This window comes from Ctenocephalides felis, unplaced genomic scaffold (assembly GCF_003426905.1).
Source record: "Ctenocephalides felis isolate EL2017-DRISC unplaced genomic scaffold, ASM342690v1 CF-g0.4_SCAFFOLD_01604, whole genome shotgun sequence".
Lineage (NCBI taxonomy): Eukaryota > Metazoa > Arthropoda > Insecta > Siphonaptera > Pulicidae > Ctenocephalides > Ctenocephalides felis.
This window is the reverse complement of record NW_020537758.1, coordinates 58,741,963-58,766,277: the sequence shown is the minus strand read 5'-3', so window position 1 is coordinate 58,766,277 and position 24,315 is coordinate 58,741,963. Positions and strand designations below refer to the sequence as shown.

At 30.4% G+C, this 24,315-nt stretch overlaps 3 protein-coding genes and 1 pseudogene across 3 annotated transcripts; 3 read left to right on the top strand and 1 right to left on the bottom strand.

Annotated features, from left to right (window-relative positions):
* The first annotated feature begins 248 nt into the window (after window positions 1-248).
* On the top strand, window positions 249-1,403 carry LOC113373990 (coiled-coil domain-containing protein 34-like). The gene has a single exon (XM_026614249.1). The coding sequence runs from the start codon at window positions 249-251 to the stop codon at window positions 1,401-1,403; it is 1,155 nt and encodes a 384-aa protein (XP_026470034.1).
* Window positions 1,404-1,611: 208 nt separating this feature from the next.
* On the bottom strand, window positions 1,612-2,560 carry LOC113373989 (probable DNA replication complex GINS protein PSF2). Its single transcript, XM_026614247.1, has 3 exons — window positions 2,312-2,560; window positions 1,797-2,067; window positions 1,612-1,683 (listed from the first exon to the last, which is right to left on the bottom strand). The coding sequence occupies exons 1-3, from the start codon at window positions 2,554-2,556 to the stop codon at window positions 1,612-1,614; spliced, it is 588 nt and encodes a 195-aa protein (XP_026470032.1). The 5' UTR covers window positions 2,557-2,560.
* Window positions 2,561-8,987: 6,427 nt separating this feature from the next.
* Window positions 8,988-9,376, top strand: LOC113373988 (protein Asterix-like). The gene is made up of 2 exons (XM_026614246.1): window positions 8,988-9,105; window positions 9,168-9,376. Exons 1-2 carry the CDS (start codon window positions 8,988-8,990, stop codon window positions 9,374-9,376), a joined length of 327 nt encoding a protein of 108 aa, XP_026470031.1.
* A 2,556-nt stretch (window positions 9,377-11,932) lies between these two features.
* LOC113373987 overlaps window positions 11,933-24,315 on the top strand; it is a 34,009-nt pseudogene continuing 21,626 nt past the window's right edge.

Here is a 24,315-nt window from a genome sequence, read left to right as displayed (position 1 = left end):
ATTTCATCTATTTGCAAAATATTTTTTTATAAACATTCGATAATAGATGAATATTTGTTTTTAAGATTTTGTTTCATTTATCACTTGTCACAATAAAACAATACGTCAGTAATAATATTTTTATTTTATGAATAAAGTTTGAATCATTAGCAGTTTATTATGAAACATTTTTTTTTATAAATCAAAACGAGTAATTCATTCAACTATTTTCTCAGAATTTTAATGAAAAAATTAAATTTTGATACACAATGCTGTCAGATAGTGAGCCTGATCCTCTTGATAAACTAGAAACAATCATAAAGACTGTGGGAAAAACAATAGATGAGAAAAATGAAAATAAAAGGAAGGCAAAACTAACTGGTAGAAAAGTTTGTTCAACTGGGAATTTTAAAAGTTCCAATAATGTTCTTCAAGATGATTTTAAAAAGTTTGATGATTCTGTTCAGAAATACGTTAATGATGTCAAATCATGTACTGGTCTGGACAATATGGGCCCAAAAGGGGACGAACTGCCTAAGTCACATATGCTGTTGGTAAAAAAACTTGCAGAGAGCAATTATTTAAAACGTGAAGATACTTTTACGGTAGAGGATAGAAAAACGCTCAAGAAAATGAGAAGAAAGGAATTGACAAAAAAGAAAAACATCATCGCTTCATGTGACTCTAGCGACAACGACGATTTGCCATGTACTTTTGGGCACAGAACTATAATTACACAAGTTTATTCGCCAGAAGATTTTTCAAATACAAAAAGTAATCAAGCGGAACCAAACAAAGCCGCCGAAGATATTTCTGTAATAGATAAAGCCAAAGAGGAAGAACTGGAAAAGGAAAGACAAGCTAAACAAGAAGCAAGAAAGGCTGCTTATAAAGCTTGGAATGATCGCAAAGCGGAAGAACTTAAAAGCAGAGCTGAAAAGCAGAAGAAGATAAAAACTGAATTAGAGCTGAAGAAAGAGGAGGCATTGCAACGCAAAAAGATTCAAGAAGTTAATTTCAAATCTTGGTTAACACGAAAGAAGGAAGAGAAAAAGGTCAATGAAATTATTGAGGAGATGAAAAAGAAAGAAGCCATGCAAAAAGCTGAAGCTGACAAAGAATTAATTGAAAAGAAGGTTTCAGCTACAAAAATGTGGAAAGCTAAAAAACAACAAGAAGCAAAACAGAAGAAAGAAGCTGAACTGCAAGAAAGCAAGAGCAAAATATTGATAAATGAATTAAAAAGCCAAAAAGCAAATGAAGTTTTTGAAGAATGGATTAGGTCTGTACATTTAAAACCTAAGCCATCCCCATTGAATAAAGGACATGAAAGCTATATTGTAAAAAATGTTGGCTGGATCAATCCAATACCATGGCAATCAGTATCCAATGATATTACATCTGAAGAAGAATATTGTTATTAGAACTTTATTGGAGTGAATAGCAAAACTATTCAAAAAAAAATATAAATTTTACGTTACTTTATGCTAATTTTTAATGATGATTACAATATTCAAAATAAAGTAATTATTTAAAAATTGTTCATCGATTTATTTTAAACATATATAAAAATAAATATTTATAATTTATTATAAATGTTATAAACAAATATATATAGAATGTGAATGTACCTCACGAAGTAAATTTACTTGAAAAGGAACTAAGCAACGTTGAATTTTGTGTTGTATTTGATGACTTCTGTACCTGTAATAAATAATGCACAAGTTATTAAATAATAATTTAAATATTAAGGAGACTACATTTAATACTATAAAGAAAACAATATTTAAATCGAAGATAAATTATTACAAACTTACCATTTGCAACCTGAATAGCTGGTCCAAGGCATGCGGTAAAAGGGGTCTTACAGAATTTATTTCCATTGCTGTTAAGTGATCAAGTTTGGCATATGATCCACCTTCTCGAATGAATGCATCCATAGAAGTCCTCAATTTTGCCATTCTTATATCCCAAATGTCTTTAATTATTGTTCTAATTTCTTCAGCTCTTGGTATATCTTCTGCAGCAGTGTTTAAGATTAACTTTGCTTCCACCATGTAATGTGGGTTTGGCATTTTAGTAAAGAACCTGAAAAATACAAATGGTAATTGAATAGATATAAAATAATAAATAAAATATACACTACACAAAATTGTTTTAAATAATATAAGAGGAAAAAATAATATAAAATACAATAGGAATCGATAAAACATAATATTGAACTGCAAAGTAAAAAATAAATACCAGCAAATAGTATTTGTCTCACTTTTTATAAAAATTTTAAGTTGTGATATACAAATACTGCAAATACAATCAGGTAAACCATTCATACCTGGATTGTTTCTCTTCTTCTCGAACTTCTTCTAGTAGTGTAACATCCATCCATTCCGGGGTAACGAATCTGCATTTTTGTTGCTGTCTCAAAGTGACTGCTAACCATAAAGGAACATTTAGAGGTAAACCAGCTTTAAATGGTCCAATACTCCCTGATATTAGATGTACAGGGTCGAAGCTAAAATTAGGAATAACTTCAATTGTTTCTTTTTCTGCCAAAAATTCCACTTCTGCTGGGTCCATTGACATTGTGGCTATTGATGTTTTCTGTGTAAAAACTATAAATTGCGCATACGGCAAATATTCGTTTCAAACATTTGGATTTCCCTTTGATATACCTAAACATGCCAGTGTTTTTAAAAATTATGAGCTGTCAAAGTATGCTTGACGGTTGAATTAGAACACTGCTCTTCCTATTTCCACCAGATGTCTCTAGCATTCGCACATATGTCAGCCTCTACCATAGATGACAGTCGTCATGCAGTCGTCTCGCCACGATACACGGTTCCTCATCCAGTCACTGGCGGCCATTTTTTGACACGACAATATACTTCATGAACAGGTGACAAACAAAGCAGGCGTACCAATATAAAAGTGTAAATAATCCTAGTGCATAATGACAGTTCATAGACGTCAATGTGACAGTTACAATTTAATTTCAGTTCTCATATATTAATGTATATCAATATATTATATATATTTAATTTTCTCTACGATCATAATATTACGTAGAGGATTTAGTACTGTCATAGTATATAGTAATAATCATATTAAGTCTGAAAGTGGTAAAATGTAGTACTTATATAAGAAGTTTTTATTCAGTAAGTTAAATAAACGTACAACTGTTTTCTCCGAAAAAGTTCTTGTCATATAAAAATGTGAATAATAATCTGTCGAAATAGTTGTGACGTGCATTTATATAGCTGAAATTTGTTAAATTCTCAATCAATTAGATGGAGTTCTGTAAGGTGCCACTAAGTTTTGTTCAGGCATTTGAAATTATTTCCAACCTTTTTATAAAATTAACAGTACGTATGGTATTGAAAAATTGAACCTAATTTTGGTCAACAAATAAAAGATTAATGCGTTAACATAAGCTTTAGCATTGTTTTTTTTATCAAAAAATATACTGTTTCTTATAAAAGAAGAAAAACTATTCATTTATAATAATAAAAATTTATTGAAATTATAGAACATATTAATATACGTATATTTACAATTTAAAACCTATTTCCATAATATTGTTAAAGTATGGTATAATAAATATATTTATGCAAATAAATCAAATACCAATCACATTTAATTAACATAATTAAATTATTTGTCGTTAGATACAAAAATGCACACATAAGCAGTGTGTTATGATACTGGCAAGGCTATATAATGTATAGATATTTACAATTTGAAACACATTTCCATAACTTGAATGAATGGCATAACTTTAAATGAATTATGCAAATAAAGCAAACATCAATAATAGTTAATTATGAAGATAATTAAATTATTTACAGCATTAAATGCAAAGAATCGGCTACACTTCTTGAATCATTTTTTTATAAAGGTATCATTTGGTGGTAACACCCGCCTTTTTATATTCCATAAATCTTTCTTCGTTATCATGGAAGCTCTCAGTGGTCTCAGTAATTTTTTGTTATAACAATCTTCACGTATGTTTTTTATAATAAAGTCATCATCTACGCCTGCTTTATTTTGATCTGGAAAAAATATATTACAAATGGCAAAGAACTAACAACAATGTGATTATTGCATTTATGAAAATAAATTAATTATACCCCTGATGTTTCTGATCAAATTTTGATCCAGCCGCACATATTTTATCAAATTTTCATGTCCCACATGTGTCTTCCAGTAATCAACTTCAACATGTCCGTCATTATACACCTTGCACATAATTCGTGAGGGACAAGCATGGCCAGTTTTTTGCTACCCCTCAAACATGTTTCCTTTGTTTGGTAACTGTGTGATCATGGCAATTATAATATTGAATGGTGCAGCAATTGTCTTTTGTTATGTATGCTGCAGTGTCCTTCACATATGACGTAATACTGTTCTGTTCCATCTCAGTTTTCCAGCTGTAAAAATCTATAGCAAAAGATGAAATTATAGAAATGTTTGTTGAAAATCTTCATAATTAAAAGTTGACAAACCATTAATAGAAGAAAACAGTTTGTCTTTGTGTTCAATATTGATGTGATGATGACACTCAATATGTTTTTGTAGTGTGCTGTACCATGTGTAAGCATTCCCGCAATCCTCAATGGGGCAAGTAATTCTGAGAACCCTTGGAGAACCTATAAATGAACAATTATGGTAACTTTGTGGATGTAATATTAAATATATTTAAATAATACTTATATTTTAATACCTGTAAAATGTTCTGAGTACAGCGAAGCATTATCTTGGGGTCTGGGTTGCGTTGGGGTCACTGGAGCGATCTGGATGATTGGGAAAGTAGTGGGGAAGATGGTCGTCGAATAAAGGAAACAGTATTGAATTAGCGGTTGTCATATGAATTGGTGAAGCAGGAAGCGCATCCGAGTGGAAGGATGTTGTAGGAATTGGTGAAGCAGGAAGAGCATATGAATGGAAGGATGTCGTATGGATTGATGTAGCAGGAAGAGCATATGAATGGAAAGATGTCGTTGGTATTGGTGAAGAGGAAATGATGTAGAAGGATTTGGCAAAGCAGGAAGAGTTGTGTAAGAAGTTTGTGAAGCAGTAAGGGTACATGAATAAGAAGTAGTGGAAGGAATTAATGAAGAGGGTAGAGCATAAGAATGCAGCGCAAGGGATGTTTCTGGATTAATTCGGGAATCATAAAAATACGTGCATTGGAGTTTAGAGTTTTTGAAAGTACTCCTTAGGCTGTATGTGATGTACTAACCTGTTGTGACGGCAAAGAGAACTAGTGGAAGCAAAAGTTTTAAAGCAATGGATACATTGGTTTTGCTTTTTCATATTGAATATAAAAAGAAAGGGGTTGAAATTATAGTATAAACCTAAACTAACTTAAGCTATGATTAAAAGATAACTTATGTATAAAAAAGAAATATGAACTAAAATATTAAACCTATAATATGAGCTAAAAGTAACGTAGGAATCAACTAACGAGATATATATGAAATTCTTAAATGAAATGAAATCTAACCTAAATGTAACTAGCTATGAATTGAAATGCAACCTAACCTAAGTGATTAAAACGTACCTTATATATTTGTCTAAAAATAAAATAATGCAGGAATACCTACTTCTAAAGCGATCTAAAAAGTGTAAAATAGCTAGAACATAAATAGTAATATAATAACCCTAACCTATAAAACACGTAAAAACAAAGAAAAAGACCTTAACCTATAAAAATATGAACAAAATAATAAACTTAGTAATTAAAAAAATAAATGTTAATATAATAATGACGAGCAACACACGATTCACAAGAAAATTATACTAAAACCGTATTAATAACGCACAAAATAATTAAAAAACGAGGTAGCAAAAAAACACCGGAAAAGAATAGACAGGAGAATAGACGAACAGACGAACACATAGCATGAAAAACACACAAAATAAAACATAATAACGCTAAAATCCTATTCAACTCTGCAGCGAATGTGAAACACTTCTGACGTATAATGCAGCCAAACTTCACACCCCCAAAAGGAACATTGTAGTGACTGGATAAGGACACTCATCGCCACGATGAAGAGTAAAAATGACGGATTTGAAGTAAAACCATAGACCATAGATAATTATATAAGTATAAGACCTACTACTATGCTTATTTATCTAAACTTTTATCTATGCATAGATAAATGAAGAGTATTCTATGGCTATGTGCGAAGGCATGGAAGGGGAAGTCAAATCGACCGAAGCGTTCGTAGTGGCTACTTTTAGCATTAAATGTAGCTATTCGCTCCGAGCGTGACTGCAGCGCCCATGCAGCGCCGTAATAAATATGAACTGATTGGGGCTATCAGTGTTGTTTTTCATGGGTTTTACATGTTTGTTAAAGAAAAAAGATATTAAATAATTGTTTATAAATAATAATAAACAAGATACAGTAATAATGTGAATGCTGAATGTTTATTGAAATTATTAAATTTACTTCAACGTACTTAAAAAACATAGTTAAGTATATCATTAATTAAATAAAGAAATGCAGTAAATAATTTTAAGGTTAAGTGCCTCAAAGCTTATGTCATAAACTCGGAATAGTTCTTATAAAACATATAATAATATGATAATAATGATAATAATATTTTATCAATAGAATAAGTAAATAGTAAATTAATTTATTCAATTTTTTAATCAAACTAAAGACTTAGACATATTATAAAGACACATAATTTAGACATTATTATAAAGACAAGACCGATCAAATAAAATTGCAGGAAAAAACTACATTAACTTTTCGAAATTAACTTATTGAAGAAAATATTGTTGACAAGTAGGTAGGACTCAATACCTCGACGATTCACTGCAAATGCTTGGGAACCCACGGTGATCCATCAACACTACAAATATATATTTCGCATTATTTCAGCATTGTATTAATTAAACTGTTTGCAAAATAAACATTTTTCGCTATGTGATAACTTTTATTTTTCTTTTAATCATAAAATTACAATTATTATAATAAAATGTAATTAATATATAAATAATAGTTATACATAATCAATATACAATATATAAATATGTATTTTTCATTATTTCAGGCTTGTATTAATTACATTCTTTTATAAAACATTTTTTTTAGTAAGCATTAAATTTTGATAATACAACATTTATTGACTTATAATTTTTCTTTTTGCAAACATAACAATTTTACAACTATTCATAATACTCCAAATTGTATTTTTATAACAATAAGGTTATGATACTTACTTTATTCTTCTAACCGCTGCGATCCACTTTTCCCGTTGATTTTCTTTCCACTTAGCTGTACAAAATGTATAGAATTTGCAGTCACTTTTTCTGCTGGTATTTCTACAACCCACTACACAACAGATATGGTGGCTCATTTTTAATTATCTTATTTAAATTTGAAATAAATAAATATTTTATGTGTTTTTGTTTAAAATTTTGTTTATAATAGCCCCTTCTAGTGCTTCAAGTTAGCCACTACGAACGCTTCGGTCGATTTGACTTCCCCTTCCATGCCTTCGCACATAGCCAATTGTAACAGAAATTTTAAACAAAAACACATAAAATATTTGTTAATTTTAAATTTAAATAAGATAATTAAAAATGAGCCACCAAAGCTGTTGTATATAGTGGGTTGTAGAAATACTAGCAGAAAAAGTGACTGCAAATTCTATACATTTCTACAGCTAAGTGAAAGAAAATCAACGGGAAAAGTGGATCGCTGCGGTTAGAAGAAAAAAGTAAGTATCATAACCTTATTCTTATAAAAATTCAATTCGGAGTACTATGAAGTTTTAAAATTGTTATGTTTAGCAAAAAGAAAATTATAAGTCAATAAATTGTTAAATTATCAAAATTTAATGCTTACTAGAAAAAAATGTTTTGCAAACAATGTAATTAATACAAGGCTGAAATAATAAAAAATATATATTTATATATTGCATATTGATTCTGTATAACTATTATCTATATATTAATACATTTTATTATATAATAATTGTAATTTTATGATTGAAAGAAAAATAAAAAGTCATCACATAGCGCTAAAATGTTTATTTTGCAAACAGTTTAATTAATACAATGCTGAATAATGCAAAATATATATTTGTAGTGTTGATGGATCATCGCCGTGGGTTTCCCAGCCCTATGATCGCATTTGCAGTGACATTTCATTAGAAAAAAAAATCGACGAGGTATTGAGTCGTAACCTACTTGCCAACAATATTTCCTTCAATTTACAAGCCTCGCAAAGTTATTGTAGTTTTTTTTCTGCAATTTTATTTGATGGATGATGGAATCAAATCATGTCTTTATAATAATGTCTATTGTAAGTCTTTAGTTGACCAAAAATAATAAAAAAATGAGTAAATTAATTTATTATTTTACTAATTCTATTGATAAAATATTTTTATCATTATTATATTGTTTTATTAAGAACTATTCCGAGATTATGACATAAGCTTGAGGCACTTAACCTTAAAATGTTTACTGCATTTCTTTATTAATAAATTATTAACTTGATTATGTTTTTTAAGTTCGTTGAAGTAAATTTAATAATTTCAATAAACATTCAGCGTTCACATTATTATTGTATCTTGTTTATTATTATTTATAGCAATTATTTATGATCTTTTTTCTTTAACAAACATAGAAACCCATGAAACCACCAACGGCGCTGCATGGGCGTTGCATAGGCGCTACAGTCACGCTCTAAGCGAATAGATAATATCTAGGGATAAAAGGGATAAAAGCTCTTCTCCACTATCTCCTATCTACTCTTCTTTTATCTATGCTATCAATGCTCTTCTTTTATCTATGCTGTGCACACTTACGCTTCTTTTACCTATGCTTGTCAATATGTCAAAAATCATGATAATTTCCTAGTCATATGAACTCTATGTGAGTTGTCGTCCTGTCAGAATCCTATTTATTATAACTATTGAATGTATTATAACTCCGCCTACTTTTTCTGGTGCAATCGTTGAAACACGCAGTTAATAATCTAAATAATAATGAATTCTCATCCGGATTTTCGGCGTCCCGATAGAATAAATCGATATAAGCCACCAACCTCAAATGGACAAGGTGAAACAAATGAGGATCTAACACCAGATTATATGAACATATTGGGTATAACATCATCTCTTTGATTTTTATTTTACCATATAAAACTAAATATTATTCATGTTTAGGTATGATATTCTCCATGTGCGGTTTAATGATGCGTTTAAAATGGTCTGCATGGTTGGCTCTATACTGCTCTTGTATCTCCTTTGCTAACTCTCGGGTTAGTGATGATGCCAAACAAATTTTGAGTTCGTTTATGTTAAGTGTTAGTGCAGTAGTTATGTCATATTTACAAAATCCTACTCCGATGTCACCTCCTTGGGCACAAACGTAATTACAAATAAATGCACTCTAAGTGGTTTTATAATATTTTGTATTAAATCTAATATATTTATATATTTATGAAAAATATAACATGTAAATTACAATTAACAGCTAATAGTTAAATTTTAACTTAATTGGTTTAAATCCTGGTTGATTCTTAAGTTATATCAGGTATTGTATAGTTCATTTTACTACATAATTTTGAATAGCCATATTTTGTCATTTTGTTGGCTATATAAAAGATATGTTTGATATACAGTATACAGTACAGTAAGAGTGCAAAATAAGGTGTGCTTAAATTAAATCGTGAAATTTTTAGAAATTGTTTGCGCTGGAGCTTTTTGTTAAGCATTGAAAATATTTTAAGAAGTCGCATACCTAGTGAATCCAGTGATTTTTAAAACTCAGAAAGAATTTGCAGCTGTGCTTTTTGCAAACTTTGTGAATAGGTTTATATGATACCTAGTTTTCTGTTTTAAGCAGCCATTCGATCTTCAGATTTAAATCGTCAATATACTCATGGGCGCAGCAATTAAATTTTTTTTTTTATTTTATTGGAAGTATATTATTAAGTGGCAGAAACAAAGTATGGAAAAGTTAGATTTTTTGTAAGTGACCAGCTGTATCCAATCATGCTGTATTATACATCTAATTAAAAATCTTAATTTAGGCTTAAACTTAAAAATGCCGTTTTGTTGCACACATTATTTGTAGTTTGTAAACATCAGTAAAATTGTTTATAAAAAAATATAAAGAAAAATATAAAAAAATATAAAGAAAATTAATTCACAATGTTCAAGAAAGTGTAGTTTGTAACAAAGGTCCAATTTGACTTAGCAAGCACTGTGAAAACCAAAGCAACTACATCACAATTTATTAAATAAATAACTGTTCAAATATGTTCAGTTTAATATTCACTTCTCAGCTACTTAATTAAACATTGTAGAAATGTTTTTTGAGATTTTTTTAAAAAAAATCTCATTGCGGGGTAAAAATTAAGGGATAGCCAAGAGGAAAAAAAAGAATTATTTTATTTTATTTATATAGAAGCCAAATGGCATATTTTTTACGTTTTTTTACTAGATCTCCGAAACGGCTAGACATGCCTTCTCAAAAATTTAATCAGTTCATCTTGTCAATACAAGTAAAAGGTTTTTTGAATGATTAAAATCAGACCTTTGCCAAAAACTAATCAGCACGTCTCCTTGTCAATACGAATCGAATGTTTTTTGAATTATTTAAATCGCTTCATTCGTGTTCCCGAAATCGTCGACGAAAATTTGTATCCGAACACACACACACACACACACATCATCACGCACATATGCACACAGGCACAGAAATTTTATATGACAGAAAATGACTTGATTCGTGGATAGCCTCAAAAGACGAACACTTCTGGCGTCTAGGTATTCGAGTTCTGCCAGAAATATGGGTAAAGTATATGTGTATAATGATGGGCAATACTTCGAATAAATCAAATGTAAGAGTTTTTTTTATAATAAAAACACATTTTTATCGAAAAACAGCGAGAACTTAGTTGCGCACCTAATATAACTGAGAATAAGTTATTTCAAATTTAGGTTCTGCCTAAATAAAATAAATAAAAATAACATAATCTAAAAAATGTTTTATAAATACCAATGACTATATAATCATACAAGTGAGTTCTTTCAGAGCACCGTATTTGAGAAAAATATGATTTGCAGAAAGAGAGTGCTATAACGCCAAAAAGTGCATTTTCATATTAGCATTTCAAAAAAGTTGATATTTTGAGTTTCTAGTAACACTTGCGGCCCGGTTAATACCGGGTGTATTTGTGTATAAATAAAACTACAAACAAAACTACTTACCACAATTCAATCATAATTAAATAATATTCACCTAAAACATCCTATTAAATGTAATTGAACATCATCTGTCAAAATCGTTTGATATTTGACGTATGAGCCGCCGTCCATCGTTTTATTTAAATTACGCTTCTGCAAGAAATTTCAATTTAAAAATGTGAAGTTTCTACGCGGTAACAACCTAGGATTACCACGAATTTTTCAAGACTGGCCAAATCGGTTTTTGGCCATTTAACGTTTTACCCATTTGGATAAAATATAATTAATTATGTCGTCATCTAACGGTGTGCTTTACAAATAACCAAAATCTGGTAGGGGGGCTTTTGACCCGCCATTTTGAGCTTTTAATTTTATTCTTTATTTTTATATAAAATATAGTTGTTAATAATACATGACTAAGACAACATCGGCGTTTCATTTAAGTTTATCATACACCATATCTATGTATGATTCTAATCATATTCTAATATTATCTAGTCGTATGTGAATCGACCTTTAAATTTAGACCGGCAAACCGGTGTTAACGGACGGCAAACGGTTCATTAAGTTCACACCGGTCGCCGTTAATACATAATCGAAAAGTTCAATCTTGTGTTGTGAGTTAATCTCGTAATGCCTTGAACATCGCTTTGGCGGGTACATCATTTCAGTTTGTTGTCAAACTATATGTGAATCTCATTTTTTGTTGTGAATATTTAGATTATAAATTTGTGGAAATGTCGAAAAGAAATAGTTTAGGTAACACTCTGCTCATTATTTCTCTAAGTCGCCTAGGTCTGCACCATCAACTCCAAAAACTCTTGAACGAAAAATATCTAATATAGGTAGTAAAGTTTAAATTTGATTGTTATTTTAAACTAATTATAATTTAAACAATGATTTTAAAATGATAATAAATAAAATGTAGATAAACGGCCCAGACAAGATGCCGGCAGTGGATTCTGATGATTGTTCGATACAACCCAACAAAAAGAGATATAGAGTATTGAGTGAAAGCGATTCTGACGTCGAAAATAAAAGTATGATAAAATATATGGACGAATGAATATTTTCGATCCTTAACCTAAGTATTATATTTCAGGTGATGTCAACATTCATGACACTTCAAAGTAAGTACATATATTCAATTCTGATCTTTACTTTGCTTTGGGACGATTTTAAAAGTCACTTAGGCACATATGATTTTGGATACCAGGGATCAAAATAAGATACTTTGCTGAAGAAACATATCTGTAGAATGAAATTATCATGTTCCCGTGCATTGACCCAAAGATAGGGGTTGAATTTCGAAAAATTCCATTTTGACCCATTTAGAGTGCATCTGGGAGGTCTCTCCTGATGGGACCTCTTCTGAGTATTTGCAAAAATTGCAAAAAAATCGTTTTTGGTATTTTACTCAGCAAAAAAAAAAAAAATAACTATTTTTTTGGATATTCATTCATACACACACAAAAAAAATAATTCAATTTTATGTTTCTAAATAAATCGTTAATTTTTGTCATGTAAAGTATCAAAAATGATGCAATTTTTATATTATGGGCCCCTCAGGGGTGGTTCCAGGGGGTGAACCAAGGGCATGGGTGGGTTGGTCTTCCAAAGTTAGTGGGGGTGGGTCGGTCATACATTTGGATGCGATTGTGGCACCCTAAATGGCTCAAAATGGAATCTTTGGAATCTTTGAAATTCAATCTTTATCTTTGGGTCAATGCAAGAGACATCAGAACTCATTTTAGAGGGATGGTTTCTTCAGCAAATTATCTATTTTATTCCTAGTACAGTAAAACCTTGATTAACCGGACTAATTGTTGTCGATAGGCATCCGGATAATCAAAAATCTGGATAATTGAATGTATAAAGAATAATGTTGTGTATTTATTAAAAATATCAAATACATACAAAGATATCAACGAAAATATTGTTTATTAGGAAATTGAAACTTCCTTATGTATGTACATATATATTTTCTTAGATTACATTACATACATGTACTAAACTGCAGCATTTATCATGCGAAATTCGAATTGTAGGTATGTACATGCATATAAATTAGTCGCAGTTGGTAGTCTGGATAATCGCAAATCCGTATGACCAATGTCTGGATAATCGAGGTTTTACTGTATCTGAAAATCATAACAACTTTTTTTTGACCCCTATATATATATATATATAATATATATATATATTATATATATATGTTAAAGTAGTTAATTTTGATGTTGAGAAATATGAGTAAGTTCTTCAAGGGCATACATCAAATAAAAGGCAAAGATTTAGAAGTTAATCTTTATTTTTCCAAACGTTTCGACATAGTATTTTATGTCATCATCAGTGGATATAAATATGGTCTTACATCAGTAGCTAGCGCAAGGAACATAATTTTGCACTATCATATATACATAAACTTGTTTTTTTTTTATATTATTTTGTTGAACAGAGTATAGCAAAATATTTGTGAAATATATAATATATTTTGCACAGAGAACGTAGTTTATGTGACAGAGCCCGAGGCTGAAGTCTTGGAAAAATTAAAGATTAACTTCTAAATCTTTGCCTTTTATTTGGTATGCCTTGAAGAACTTACTCATATATATATATATATAGATATATATATGATATATATATTATATATATATATAATATATATATATATAGTAAATATATATATTATAGAATAACATCAAGTTAAGACTATTTAATAAATAATTAATTAAACAAAATAAAAATAAAATAATAATATTTTTTAAAAAAGCTCTTCTCATAAAGACATATTATTCATTTGGAATTTGTTTTACAAGTCAACTTGTTTATCATTTGAATAAATCTCTTTGGAACATTTTTCTAGTAATATATTTAAAAATATATGAATTTTAAACATTTTTTGAATTCTTTGGAAATTGTTTTATGTAAATCAGTAAAAACTAGATAAAATTTACCAAAATCCAGTAATAACTATGAATCATATTTGCATATTGAACTTTTGAAGAATTTGTTCTTAAAATTGTGAACTTTAGTATTTTGATAACTTAATTTGTATTTCAGACATTACAATTCAAAACTAGATAAAGTTTACTAAAATCTAATAAAAAATGTTTATACTTGGATACCGAAATTTTAAACCGTTTTGAATTTTCTCTTAATTTTATGTTGTTTATTCCTTTCTGAATAAACTTTTCTTCATAGTTTAAATTCCTTTGATTTACAATTTAAATAAAGATATAGTTTAAATTTAATTATCTAATGAGGTTTTTGCCCAAAGCAAGAGCATATTACTTTCTTGAATTTCTTACCCGCTACATATAACAGCTTGGCCTGTTTGATTCTACCCACACTTCTAGTGTGTTAGATAGTTGTGACTATGACATAAACTATTTATTTTGTTTGCTGTAACAATATCAAACAGCAATTGGTTAGAAAACGGAACATACATTTCTTTAGAATACAAAGACATGACAGAATACCCAGATTGGTTCCAAATGGGATTTGAACCTGTATAGTCAGTCTGGAAAATGTGTGGATTTAGAAAAATCATGGACGAATTAAAAGAATCTTTTGCTTGCGACATTGCAGGAATAAAGTGTCTTGCTTTGTTAACTGGGTATACGGAACCCACCGATTTGAAGAAATTGAACTTCGAAATGAAATGCTCAAAAACCTATTCCACTAATCTTAACCAACTCGTATTGTATTATAAACTTTATAAATATTGAATTTTGCATTGCCTCGCATTCATTACTTACAATTTGTCACTAATACAAAAATATAATGCAATGACATTCAACAAATAGTGTAATACTTGTAACTAATTATTATAATCAAGAACAAAAGCATTATAATCAATAGGTGATAAAGCATCAAAGTCTATCTGGTCCTACAGATAAATATACTATCATACAAAAAACATGCATTTTTGCATACCCATCAATTTTATGGGTTTCTGTATAGATAAAATAATAAAGTAATAAGATAAGATACTTTTTACAGAAAAATGTTAGCTTTCTTATAAGGTTATAATTCATATAACATTTTTTTTTTTTCAAAACAAAGATGATACTTATCAAGCAAAATGGAAAATGATAATTAACATTAAAAAGCGCTTGCAGTTTTAATAGCCTTTTTTGTTCACTAAACATTTTTTAAATAACTTCTAAATTTTGATGGATGCCTGAAAACGTTTTATCATCTATGTGTTTATCAAATATATACTTACATGATGCAATGTCTTTTGTGAACCGGGTTGTGAGTTCCAACTCCGCTCTGGACTACCTAACATCTTGCAAAAAAAAGCTATTATGTACGTTTTGGCATTTGGCTGGAAATAAGCATTTCAAGAATATGCCTTCGCAATGCTTGAAATGGGCTATTTCACATTGACATTGGCATTGTCATATTTTTTAGTATTTTTTAATTACTATGATAGGAATTTCTGACAGGATATTTTATGAAACTGTATTAATTATTTCGTTTTCTTTATTTGACAGCAAAACAGTTCATTGCTAGACTTTTCATTTACAAAAGATGATGATTCGAAAAAAGCAAGCATAGATCATTCCCGATTTCAAAACTTAGAGGAAAAAATATCAAATAATACAGCAGATATAAAACCTGCTGTCGAATTCGATACTGGATCATGGACTCATAATAAATTAGAGTTTCTTAAAGCTGAAAACATACGTGATTTGAAAAGGAGAAAAGTTGGGGATCCTAATTATGATCCTACAACTTTATATGTTCCTGAAGATTTTAAGAATAAGCAAACACCAGTAAGTATAAATTATTATTAAGTAAGTAGAAATATGTGCATTTTATTCACTGTTCAAAAAAAGGACTTTACGGCATAGTTGAATCAATTATGAAGACTTTCACAAATTGAATTAATCGAACGTGTTGAATGTGTTTATTTCTGATAGACATTTAATTGATTGGGTCCAATCACATTTTTCAGGCCATGCGCCAATGGTGGGAAATTAAAAGCAAGCATTTTGACTGTGTATTATTTTTCAAAGTTGGAAAATTTTATGAGTTATATCACATGGATGCTGTAGTTGGTGTAAATGAATTGGGTTTCACATATATGCGTGGTGAATTTGCACATTCTGGATTTCCAGAAAGTGCATTTGCGAGGATGTCAACGAGTCTTGTTGAACGAGGGTATAAAGTAGCGCGAGTGGAACAAACAGAAACTCCAGACATGATGGCTGAAAGGGTAAAAAAAGGTAATATAGTGAATATTTATTATTTTGATCTTAAAAGTATATAAATATATACAATATTTATTCTCATATATCTAAACAAATCCAATGTTACAGTAAGTATCTTATGATTCAATTTACAAATACAATAGGGCAAACGGATCCGTTCCTTTTAATTTGATTCAGAAATTGTATGTCTCGCAATGGACTTTGTTCAAAACAGGTAAAATTCGACTGAAGTATGAAATTGGTTGTAATCAATTTTATATAGCTAATAAGAATATAGTAAAATAAACATTGCAATTGGTGATGGATATATAACAATATATTAGGCAAGCTGTAAGTATTGAAAGTTTATTAACTTCCCGTAGGATAAGTTATTGTTATCGTCCACAAATCGAAATTAAATTTTTTTTTGCATATCTTCATGTTTTGAAGGTTTCTGAACATTTAGGCATACCTTAAAAATTGTTGTGTGTGTCCGCAATTTTTCGTCGAATTTTTCGATTTGAATGATTCAAAAAACATTTGATTATTATTGATAGTTTATTGATTGATGAGTTTTTGGCAAAGATTCGGAGATACGGAGCACAGAGTGCAGAAAATGGAAATCGGGTTTTTAAGAGAACGCAGCATTCGATTTGTATGATCCAAAACCCATTCAATTTGTAATGATTGGGAGAAGTGATAATCAGTTTTTGGCAAAGGCAGGTTCAGCCATTTCGAAGATACGGAGCTAAATGTGCAAAAAATGTCAGTTTTTAAGAGAGAATTAAGCATCGGATTTGAACGATTCAAAAAAAAATTTTGCTTGTGTTGAAGAAACAATTGCTTTTATTTTGTTTTTTTTTTTTTATTTCAATATCCTTTCCACTCATCCGATCAATCAAAGAAATTTTTTGATATGAGTAAATAATTAGATCGTTTGATCCCATAACTTTTTTCGGTGTGTGTGTGTATGTGAACAGATTTTTGACATTTTGTCGATGTGTTCTCAAAAACGGCTGGGCCGATTTCAAAATTTAAAAGCCATTCGATTTACTCGATCAGCCAAGTCGATTCTTTGTAAATGAAAATTTTTTCGTGCACGTTTAGCCTGCAATTTTGAATCGTTTTTAAAAATTCGAAAACCGTTCTAAAGATATTGGTTGAGAATCGATTGTTTTGGTAAAGATTACCTGGCGCAAGTTCTTGTAATTAACTGTCGAAAAAAATCGACGATTACTATGAAATTTATTTTAAATTAAAATCGTGAAAATTTGAAAAATTAATAGCGTTTTTAACGTGTGTTAAAATTTCATCGTTAAAAACGTTTGAGACGATTTAAAAAATTTAAAAGCAATTTGATGAAACTTGATAAGCACTCGCGTTAGTTGATTTTTGATACGAGCCGACGGCTGAGTGAAACTTCTTTACCTGAAGTCTTTTTTTTATATTTCCTTATAACTTTATATTATTGTTCCTTTATATATTACATATTTATATATTTTATTATTTTACACTAGTTTTATATATTTATATTTGATAAAATTCATATAAATCTTTTTATTTTTTTCCATCCGATCTCTAAAATTTTATTTTTAACTGAATGACGGTGGATACAAAACGATAATGTATTTTAAAACTACATTTGTAGTTTTTTTACGTGTGGGTTACGCCCGATTCTAAATAACTCATCAAAATATATTCAACACCAAACTCAAATATTTCAAAATACACACACACACAACATATATATATATATATATATATTTAAAAATTAGTGGCGCAACAAAATATGATAAAGTAGTGAAACGTGAGGTGTGTCAAGTTACAAACAAGGGAACGGTCACCTACAGTGCCAAAATGGACAACCATCAAAATCTCAGGCCGCTATATGCTTGTTGTTATAGAAAAGGTAGGAAACTCTAATACTTTTTTTTGCTGTTGATGTTTTATTTTTTACTATATATTTTTATAAAAAATGAAGATACTTGGTCACCTTATATTCTGTTTCAGTATTTAAAATTTTTATGCAAAACATAAGTGCAAATTAATTCATTCATTTCTTTTTTTCTTCATCTATGTTTATACATTTAAAAAAGATCATTTGTTTTCAGGATCATGAAAAATTTAGTGAATATGGAATTTGTTTGCTTGAAACATCTTTTGGAGAATTTCATCTTGGGCAATTTACAGATGATAATCAGTGTTCTAGGTTATTAACATTGCTAGCATGTTACCCGCCTGTGTTGGTTTTGTATGAGCGAGGCATGATTACGGAACGTACTCGTAAAATATTATCCTCAGCTCTGAGTACTGCTTTGAAAGAAGCTCCTTTCTCCAAATACTCAAGTTTGGTCTTCTAAAAAATGTTTGCAGGTATTAGCAGAAAAGTATTACAATAAAGAAGGACAAACTATATGGCCAAATGATTTTAAACCATTCGTTTCAATGTAAGTTATAATCTTTTTTTTTCATTTTAGTCGTATTGTCAAGTGAAATAGTTTAGTTTTTATACATTTACATTCTCATCTAAATAGAACCCAGCATATCAATTTTCAACCAAAAGTGAACTTTGTATGCTTTGTTTCTAGGTTTATATGGTCCAATGTTTTTTATGAGATTTATGAGCTATATTTTGTGCGATTCATGTCATCTATATTCACATCTAGAATGTATGCTTCACCAGAGACGACGTTTAGTTAGTTTGTCTTTTTTAATTGAAGACTTAATCACTGTCTCTTCAAATTCTGTCGCGTATTTCGATTGTAATTTTTGTATTATTCTTCTAAACCCCTTCTTATACTCTTCAATTATTCTACATGAGCCGTTTTTAAGTTGCCAATATAAAATAATTTTGTGAATTTTATGAAATCGTTTGGCCACAGAACAACTTTTTTTTTTGAACATAGATACATATTATTCGCTTATAGTAAGAATTGTCATATAGCTTGATAAGAGTTACATTACATTTAAAAGTATGTAAGTTTTACAAAAATTTGCAAACGACCAATTTGACTGGTACTTGGTAAGTTTAGTGTTAATATAACAATATTCAATATTTCATTAAATGATCAAATTTCTCTTCGCACAATTCTCCGTTTTTCTATAATTTTACTATTAATTTTTTTTTCAAGCTTCAATCAAGGTAATCACTTCAATTTTGAATTCAATAACTTCCCGTAGGGTGAGTTATAGTAATCGTCCAAAAATTGAAAATGAAAATGTTTTGCATATCTTCAGGTTTTGAAGGTTTCTGAACGTCTGCAGACGTTCGTGAACGAAAAATTTTATCCATACATACAAACATACATGTATGTATGGTAGTACTTTCAGTAGGGTTAGGTAATCGCAAAAAAATCGAAAATGAAAATTTGTATATATCTTTACGTTTCAAAAATTTCTGAACATTTTGGCAAACCTTAGAAAAATGGATGTATGTGTCTGTGTGTGTGTTTTTTTTTTTGTTTTTTCTATAGCGAAGGAAATGCTTTCATGCATCCCAGACTGGTGTTTTGTCTGGATATGTCGGACTCAATACCGCCCTGGTTTAATACCGACAAAAACCTCCTTTGCCTTTGCCTCTGGCCCCCACGAAAACCGCCGTTAGGCATTGCTTCGTGAGCAGAGGATCTATAATGTTATCATTCTTAACTTGATTTTATACTCAATTTTCAAGGGTAGTCCCATTCGCCCTTTCTCTTTCCATAGAACGCAGGTCAATTAGCACCTCTCTCGCAAACCTGTCTATGGCGTTCTAAGCAGCTTCAGTTGTCAGCATCACTTCAACAACAGTACCTGGAGTAATTCTTCGCCTCAATGTCTCTTCCACATCGTCCCGTAGAGCACCAAATCGCGAGCACACGAAGAACTTATGCTCATCATCTTCGATTTTGCCCAAACAATATGGGCAATCCGGCGAGCTATCGTGCTTGAAGCGATGTAGGTAGGTTCGAAAACAGCAGTGCCCAGATAGCATTTGTGTAGTGTAATAATTTACTTCTACATGCTTGCGATTTAGCCAGACTTTGATGTTTGGAATGAGACGATGCGTCCATCTGCTTTTCGCTATGACATCCCACAGTTGCTGCCATCGGTCAATGCTGTTCTGCCAATTTTTCAATTCTCAACTTTTCAGGACTCAATTATTGATGTCTTCGATGGTAAATTGTCCGTCTTTCCTCTGCTAAAATTAAGAGTGGCAGAGTTTTTGAAATAACGCACTCTGCTTCTTCCGATATTGTGCGAGATGCGCAAGCAATTCTTAAAGCACTTAATTAGACGATATATAGGTCTCAGGGAGAGTATCAGCCCATATGGTGATACCATATGTAAGCACCGAAGTGTAACCACTGATGATGATAATATCCTTCTAGTTTATTTAGGGCCTCCAACATCAGGCATTAGTCGAGCAAGTCTCGTCCTAACTATTGACGCCTTAGCACTAACGTGCTCCACCTGTTGATTGAAATTCAATCGAGCATCAAGCATTACGCCGAGGTAACAGATATGAGGTTTTGACGTGATCTCTAGATTTCCTATCTTCAGCTTGATGGTCTCTATTGTTTTCCTACTCGTGATAAGAACAGCTTCACTTTTTTGTTGTGCTAATTAGAGGTTCATTGTTTCCATCCAGCAATTAATTTTTTTAAAGGTAATGTCAAATAGACTTACGATCTCATCAATTTATTTGGAGACAACTACTATGGCTGCATTGTCTGCATATGCTACTAGTTTCACATATGCTGGAATCTCAAGTCTATAAAAGGCCATCATACATAATATTCCATAGCAAAGGCCCTAGAACAGAGCCTTGCGGCACACATTCTGTTATATTGTTTCATTCTGTTGATCGCCCTTTGCAAAAACCATACTGATTGTCAACTAGGAGTGGGTCAACTACTGCATCTATTCTTTGGTGAATTATTCTTTCAAAAATTTTACCCGCTGTATCCAGCATGCATATCGGACGGTAGGATGATGGTTCATCTGGTGGTCTTCTTTCTTTGGAAAAAAGCAATAATCTTTGCTCTTTCCATTTTCGTGGAAAACCCCCTTCTTTTAGACATGTATTATAGGCATTAAGAAACATTGTCGGAGATGTCGTAATTGATGTTTTTAAGGCGATATTAGGAATTCCATCTAATCCCGGTGCCTTACTATTTCCAACCCGATGACAAGCTTCCATCAGTGTGTGTGTGTGTGTGTCTGTGTTCGGATACAAATTTTCGTCGACGATTTCGGGAACACTGACCAACCGATTTGAATAATTCAAAAAACATTCGATTCGTATTGATAAGGAGACGTGCTAATTAGTTTTTGGAGAATGCTGGTTCCGAAGATGCGGGGCAAAAAGTGCCAAAAACAGTAACTCAGTTTTTAAGGAGCAAAAACATTTTACTTGTATTGACAAGATGAAGAACTGATTAAATTTTTGAGAAGGCAGGTCCAGCGGTTATGGACTCTCAATAAAAATAAGTTAAAAAATGTCATTTGGCGGTCAAAAATATTTATTGGACATATGCAAATTATCAGATATGGGGGGGGGGGGGGTAAATAATTGTAATAAATCTGCTTACGTAATACTTGAACGATCCCTTACGGTACGGAATGTTCCAGCAATTTGCCTTAAGGCACGATGCCATGCATCCCACTAGTTAATTTATAAGCACGTACAGGATGTCCCGGACCTTGACGGTCAAGTCGACACGAGGTGATAATATTTGTTTGGAGATTCTGACCAATTTTTGGTTATTGTGGTCAATTTTTATTGATTTTGTTCATTTAAACTTTGGTACAGTAAGCGCGAATAATATTTATTGAATGGCAATAAAAAAAATACCATTTTTACCAAAATACCAAATACCGTTTTCAAGAATTAAAACCTTCTGTGAACTAAGAATTTAATTTTTTAAAATCGGTCGACTTTGAAAGGCCCTCCTGTAAAAAAAATACTAAAGTGTGTTAGCAAATTCCACCACCAAAAGTTAATCGAATTTAATCAGGATTGTACAATGGTAAAAAACTTGAAAATTTTATTATTGAAAAAATTCGAATGAAAAAATAAAAAAAAACATGATTTTTGCTAGTAAATTTAACTTTCTTGGTTTATTCGTTCTTTGAGATATGAGGTTCGAACTTATTATTTTTATTATTTCTTTTTCGAAGTATATTCATATTTATTTATTATTCCACTAACATGCTTTTTGGCGAAGTAATAATTACTTTGACATGTTTTTGTTTGTGTTCAGTGTATTAATTACTTGTGTGGTGTTTTGTTCTAACTTATTATTAGTAAGTTTCTAGCTTTCGTAAAGATAGTATACCAGATATAGATTTTAAAATTTAGAAAGAATATCAAAATTATGATTGCCCATGTAATATCTATTAATAAAACTATGATTTCACTCCACAAATCAGTTAAGGTTAGTGCTATCGTTTTTTCAGCATTTTATTTTAAATTTCGAGTTCTGTCAAATTAAAGGGCTCTTAATCCTAGTATTAAACGTACGTTTAATTCAAATTTAATTATTTAACATCGAGTAGAAATACATAATATTTTATTATACATAAACCTTATTTCGCCAAATTATTTTATGTGGAAAACGTTCAACGTAAAATTCATATTCAACAGATAAGTTGAATTTTTCACTTTATGTATAAGTGATAAATGAAACTTATTTCGCATCGAGAACATCAACAAAAAAAAGAGTCATAAACAAGGTAAAGCAGTGCAAGAATGCCTAATTTTATATTCAAAAGATGAGACCTAATATATGCACACTCTTCATCTAATTTTTACCTATTATTATTGTTTATGCAATTGAATAAATAGATGCATAATTTTTATATTTGATGTTGTGTGTTTTGAGTTCATTATTTTAAGATTTCATAAAAAAAATACTTTTTTCAGCTGATAATTTAGCGCCTGAAGAGAAATATGAATATTCTTTAAAAGCACTTGGTACTGCATTGTGTTACTTAAAGAACTGTTACCTAGATCAACAAATAATTTCCAGAGCTCGTTTTTTTGTCTACAATCCTCCTGATCTGTCTGCTTCTGAATTTAAGCAAGAAAAGAATGACAAAATTGATTTGCTTGAGCACATGGTGTTAGATGCTGTTACTTTACATAATTTAAGAGTAGTTGGTGTTGATGGCAGTTTGTTACAAAAAATTGACCATTGCTGTACGCCTTTTGGAAAGAGGTAAGGCATATTTTTTTTAAAAAATTGAAACAGTTTTTATACAGCTGAACAAATAAATGTGTTCATTAAATCAATATTATACTGTGACTCAATTTTGGCATATGATGTAGTTAATATATCTTGATAGTTTTTTCAACATTAAAACTTATTTGAAAGTAATTAGCAGCCCATTCGTCGGGTATAAAATGAGTTAAAAGAAAAACATTATTTTATGTTTTGACACTTGATGTGTATTATCATTCAGCAAATCTAAAATACCATAATGAATGCAAATATAAGGACATAAAGTGAAAATAAATATACATACCAACCAGGACAAAAACACTAAAATTACTAAGTAACAGAATATTTTGGAGTAAAAATTCGACACACACGTGCATGCGCGTATTTGTACTTTTTATATTGTTGTAATAATGCTTTGTAACATCAGTGTGAACATGCCTTTGAAGCACTAAACAATACTGTAGTTACTGCAGAACTTCTTATCATAAAAAATGTTTCATTTAGGTTATTAAGGCAGATGCTATGTGCTCCTCCCTGTGTTTTATCTGTGATAAGAAAACGTCAAGAAGCAATAGAGTTTTTACTATCTAACCCATCTATTTTACAAGAAATCAGAAAGAAATTATCGCAATTTCCTGATCTGGAAAGAAATATAGCACAGTAAGTACATTATAATCATCAGCTTTTAGGCAAATTTACTTGGGTTTGGTTTAAGAT